Genomic DNA, 6,000 nt, shown 5'->3' on the forward strand with positions numbered 1-6,000 from the left:
ACTTCCAGGTTTACCCCCGCAAACTTGCTTCGCACAAGTAAGCGGGATTGCACTTATTCAAGTTTTGTTTGAATATATTTTATCATTATATTAGTAGAACAACTACTTTCTTAATTCCATTCGATACTACATTTTTATGACATTATGACATTTATGACATTATTTTGAATAAATAAAATAATTAAAACATGAAATATTCATAAATTAGAAAATCCTGACGATCAGTCCATAATTGTAACTCGATTCTCTTGCTTATGATAACGTAAGAAACTAAACCTCGATTAACTTGCTTATGAGCACATTAAGATTCAAATAACTCAAAAGTGTAATTGAAAACCTTTTGCTGTAGCACAGATTGCCTGCCTTTAGGAGTTTTTTTTTTATTTTCTCCCTTTTGTACATCATATCTTCAATTATTTACTAAGTACAAAATTTAGAGAAATAAAATAAGATACATAATAAAATGCTTCGATTCAGTCAAGAAGACTAAACACGTACCGTAGAGAAAAATGTATTAATGTGACGCAAATAGCCTACATTCAGGCACTCTTGTGCTATTTTTACTTCTTTTCCGAATTTAATCAATTCACTATCCATTGCACTACCAGTCTAGCGATACGAAAAGGGGAAAAAACCGGCCAAACGAAAACAAACCATAACAAGATGAAAGAAACATGAAACTTTCTTTCCTTTCTTGTGTTACTCAGCCCAAGAAAACACAACTTCAACCACCGAGTGGAGAGTCCGTTCTCGTTAAGAAATACTTTTGTCTTTTTTTTTAACTCAGTGCTCGCTCTAAGGCTACTGCTGATCCATCCGCCGGGGCTGCACACACGGGCCTGTGCACTACTTTCCTTGTGCAGTCGTGCAAATGGCGCTAGTAATTGGTATGCGGTTACAAGCAACCGTACCGATACCCACTCACTGATCCCTGAGCTGATGTGCCATCGTCCATCGTCCATTATTTGATGGATATATCCTGAACCATGGAACGGAATGTGGCCGCAAGCCATGAAAACGGCTACCATCCACAACACACACTCACACACACACAGAGCCCCAAATGAAAAGTGCACGATGCAACTTTGCTCACTCCTTGCGAGGAAACGAATTGGAACAAATGACCAGAACGTTTCTATGTTTTATCTCGTACAATTTCACCCCCCATCGCCTGTCCGTACCTCATCATGAGCACCTCTCCCCGTGTCTCCTCAGCCCTGCGGTTGTGGATTTTCCCGATCGGAAAACATTCCGGGGTTGGGGAGCTGTATTTTTGTGGCTAGATATGAGTGGTATCATTTACCACGCCACAAGAACGAACGATTCCCTACTCGCACACACACACACACACACAGTGGAAAAAAATAAATAGATACTCGAGAGAAGATACAGTCCCGGTTGGAAAACACGAAACTCGACCGAAACATTTAAACAGCAAAGTGGGTTTTACCGACGTGAGAAACGTGATGAAATTTTCAATTCGATAAAAATGTGTTCCCTGTTTTTTCTGTTAAAGGAGTTTTCCCTTCCCTTTTCCTTCGTAAATAACTTTTTCATTCTATTTTTTCTCTCTTTCTCTCTCTCTCTCTCTCTCTCTTCTTCAAACTTCTCTCCCCACAGGGCATCGAGTCGGAATCGTTCAGCAGTAACATAACGCGCCACTGGAAACCGGTGGACTCGTGTCGAAACATTCACACCAACCTGGTCACCGAGACGGGCGCACCGAACATGATCGATATGCCGGCGATGGACGATCACGAATCGACCAACATGATCGATGCCGATCTGAAGGCGAAAATGTCCCGCAGCGGGCAGCAGACACCGGCGACCACCAACCATCGGCAAGTCGGCCGTAGCTCCGGCTCAACACTGCTCGAATCGTTCCTCGCCCTAACGATGGCCGCCGTTCTTGGGTTCGCTTTACAGTAAAGATAGAGGAAAGGTACGGCGGAGCATGCACAAAACAAGCATACGGAAAGCAATAAATACACACTACACTCTTATCGACGACACACGCATGCCACTTGCCAACCCCCCCATCCCGGAAGCTCATTAAACCGGTCGCGAAACGGAAACAATATGTACACCCCCCCGAATCGTACTCACCCGTTTTAGAGCGCACCGGGGGCTACAGTGCGGATGGAGTATTTTCCCTTTTTCGGCCCTATTTTGCTTATCTGTAAATATGTCATGTATGAAACGGTACGATATTGGCACACCGGCACACATCGAGCTCGGGGAAGGAAAGCGAGCACGGCGTGTCGAGCATGATTTGTATAGGGGTATGAAGAACGGGAAGCTACAACTACATTTAAAACGGCACAAACACACATGATGCATGTATATAATCTCATTGAATGTGTAAAACCTACTAATATAGCACAACGCGAAGGGATGAAGGATACAGTGAACGGTTCCAAAGCAGAAAAACCAAACCCCGTGGCAATATAAGCGTTGAGTAATGTTTAGTCATTGTGTTAGAATCGATTTGTTTCTATTTAATGCTCCACTTCTTCTTTCGTTATTTAACTTGTTTCACATCTTTTGTACACTTCTAACAAACCAAAACCATTGCAAAGAAAACGAACAAACCGATAGGGGTGTCAAAGACGTATCATTACCTTAAACATCATCATCATTGAAAGCGACAATTGTAGTTCCTTTTTAACGAAGGGGCAAAGGGGAATGCAATCGAGAGCTAATTGTAACAGTGCATAGTGAGTAAATGCGGGCGCAGTCTAGAATTGTATAATGTCAAACCAAAAACAGAAAAGGCAGGAAAAGTAAGTCAAGCGATGAAAGCACACCAAAAAACTGATAAACACACGAACGCGCGTGAGCAAACCAAAGTGATTATGGAATAAAAATGTCAAACAGGTAGATGCTGTGTTTGTTTGGTTTTGTTTGGAATGGAGAATGAGAAAATAATGCTTTGAAGAATGATTGAAAAAGTTGTCATAGGTAAGTTTATTTAGATTAATTCTTAGTAGTGGCCCTTGGAATCGTTTGAGCCTCATACACAACAAGACTTCATGCACGTGTAGGCTCTTTGAACGACGAGGCACGTGTTTCTGAGAGACAGCAATGTTTCTTGTTGGATAAGAGTACAGAGACGACGAGACTTATTGATACATGATGACTGCTTAGACAATAAGGCCCTGGTAGGTAGATAAGACTTTCTAGGGGACAAGAACTCTTTGATTGAGATGATTTCTCTTGGTTGATAAGTCCTTAGATATCCTTAGATAAGAACCTCTTAGAAGGTAAGCCTTTATAACATGCTTACTTGGTAGATAGACCCCATTTGAATCGGGTTAGGTGAAGTTCCTTTGGTAGTTGGGGATGGAACCTCGAAGCCGTTTTTGGTAACGAGATCTCGTGGTAGATTTTGCATCTTACCGGAGTTAGAAAAACATGGTTCTCTGGAAGGAAAAACGCTAATTATGACGAAATCTCGTAGAAGGGAAAGATCCCATGGACGATAAGGCCATTTGGATCATAAGGCTTCCTGAAGAACAAAGGTGGGCATTAACTTGACATATATTCAAAGTTCACATTAATAGGATACAATCATCAAATCTTTAAATATTTGCTTCAAAAGTAATTCTTATCAATGTCGACTACTTTCTTCGCGCCACAATCTTGAAAGGGTTCGGCCGGCCATTTCTGGCTTTCTGTGACTTGATTTTTACCCATAGCAAAGCAGTCAGCCTTACGTACGGGGGAGGCGGTTTGGATGGGATTTGAACCCTGGTCCTGCCGTGTGAAGACCGGCGACGCTGTCGTCCCTGCCACCGGATCGCCCCGGATCAATTTTTTAGATAGGAAAAAATGCTCATCAATTTATTCAGCGAGCGTCATACTTTAATTATTAATAAAATAAATTTTGCTCTTTGATAAATTGAGCAATACCGTTTCCATTGAATTAAATAATCGAGTAAAGGAGACATCATTACACAAATTTCGTGATACAAAATATCAATGAAGTTAAGTTGGTTAATCGAGACGTCTTAATATAACTAATCGCAGGTACAAACTTTCGACTAAGATTTCACAATTGAGGCATGATTTACCCCAAAATGTCGGTCGTTCTTATTGGCTCACAGTTGATTATAACCCTGTTTCATACCACGTGATCCGATAGTATCACTTCTGATTTGAATGTCATACCGGTTTTATTGCTCAAAACATAGCAATAGTGAGAATCTATTCATCAACCAAAAATTCCAATGAAACGCCCGAAATCATGCAACCCACCATACAACGTCACATTATTTGTCTAATTTAACAACTCCAACAGCTTCGGCAAGCAACACAATCGAGTTATGAAATTAATTTCGTTCTTCAATAAGCTGTACGCTTCACGTTCACAGTACACCGATCCATCCGACGCTAGTGAATGGCTATCGGGTTCGTTCGAACTGCGAGACCTGCTTTAATCCCCGATCGTTGCCAACCACCGGTGTGGTTCCATCGTCGATTTCTTCCCATTCGTCTAACGGAGAATAATTGCAATGGATTCCCGATCTTGCCCGGCCAGGAACAACGGGTGTGAGCACAATCCTCACAACCACGCCAAAAACAACACAACACGGCCCTGAGATGACTGGGAGGCTTGGTGCAAAAACAGCGCAAAGTATTAAGCCGTCGTACCCGGTGCGTGGCAAATATTTCATCATCAGAAAGTACAGCGAGAATCGAATCAACTCCCGAACGCATCGGTAACCAGAGGTTATACAGAGGTAACAGTGCCCGAGGCTTTATCAGAATCCGTTGTTTGATGCGCGGGACCACTCACAAGGTCCCCCCACTGGTCTCTTCAACGCAGAGCCACAAACTGATAATTAATCTTCACTACGAGGTGTACGAGTGGCAACCTCGTACGGTACGGCTACCCACAAAATCCCTCCGGGAATGCAAACACACACGCTCACGTCCCGGCTGGCGTGTTGGTTTGGGTAGCGTGAAACGTAAATTATGCACCTTCCGGGGTCTGGCCGGGGGTTTTCCCGAAATGAGTTCGTCACGATACGCAGCGGCAGTAGTTGTAGTAGGGCCAGAAGTTCCTGCCCGGAGTGTGTGGATTCCTGGCACCGAATTGCCGGATGGATCGAAGCCAAAAACGCAATTCATCAGAGAATAGTTAATTCAGTGCCTTGACCGTTTGCCTTCCCCCTAGGACGATGGGTTGCGAGTGCGTGCATACCTTGCGTGTTTTCGTATGGACCGGCTGGACGACTTGAACTTGCCGAATCGGTTCGAATCGGTGGCGGTCGTATATATATATATTTAATTGATCGCATCGTTACAGTCGATGGAGAAGAGATGCAGTCGTTTGCTCTTCTCGACGCTCGGCCGGATGCACTCGCGTGCACTGTCGCGTGTGTATGTATGTGTGTGGTTGATAGAACCACGTTCAAATCGAACCACACACACACACACACAAACGAATCTGTAACAATGGAACTCTTCGCCTACAAAGTCCCGTACGCGAGGAATCCTGGCCAGGGCTAGACAGTACAACCAGGCCTAATGATACCTGGCAGCCCTAACGGGACGTCTAGACGTCTGACGACCACTAAATTGCTTAGTCGACGTGGGCTTTGTTTGCGTATGTGTGCCTTAACCGTGCGCGACACGAAAAAGGTCAATTTAAAGGACGCAAACCGATCCATCCACATGTGGGCACCCTTCGTGTGTGCGCGCTCCTTACAACGTGACGCCAACACCGGTGTCCTGCGCGATTGGGGTGTTTGGAAAATTCTTTCCGGTTGAAATGTTGAGTTTTCTATTTTGACTTTGGTGCCTAATTTGGTGCAATTTGGTGCACACGAAAAGGTAATTTTGCTACTCGCAGCCAGCAAGTTCCTTCCTCCCGACGAGTAGTTCTCCGCATAGGAAGGTCGTGACATTTCCAGCATGACAGGTTCCTTCCTGTAGCTCACTGTGTGTGTAGGGTGAATTTCTTGTAGTCATTCAATTTCTAATTGAATATCGCAC

The 6,000-nt window shown here is 43.8% G+C and overlaps 1 protein-coding gene across 4 annotated transcripts in view; it reads left to right on the plus strand.

Moving 5' to 3' along the window:
* Positions 1–2,880, plus strand: part of LOC118506271 (MOXD1 homolog 2-like) — an 89,886-nt gene extending 87,006 nt beyond the window's left edge. For all 4 annotated transcript variants that reach the window (XM_036043183.1, XM_036043181.1, XM_036043182.1 and 1 more), the window contains one exon: positions 1,621–2,880. In XM_036043183.1, the coding sequence (XP_035899076.1) occupies positions 1,621–1,929 (309 nt within the window). In that variant the 3' untranslated portion in view covers positions 1,930–2,880. The remainder of the gene's footprint in view (positions 1–1,620) is intronic.
* The last annotated feature ends 3,120 nt before the right edge of the window (positions 2,881–6,000 follow it).

The sequence above is a fragment of the Anopheles stephensi genome, chromosome 2 (assembly GCF_013141755.1).
Source record: "Anopheles stephensi strain Indian chromosome 2, UCI_ANSTEP_V1.0, whole genome shotgun sequence".
NCBI classification, from domain to species: domain Eukaryota; kingdom Metazoa; phylum Arthropoda; class Insecta; order Diptera; family Culicidae; genus Anopheles; species Anopheles stephensi.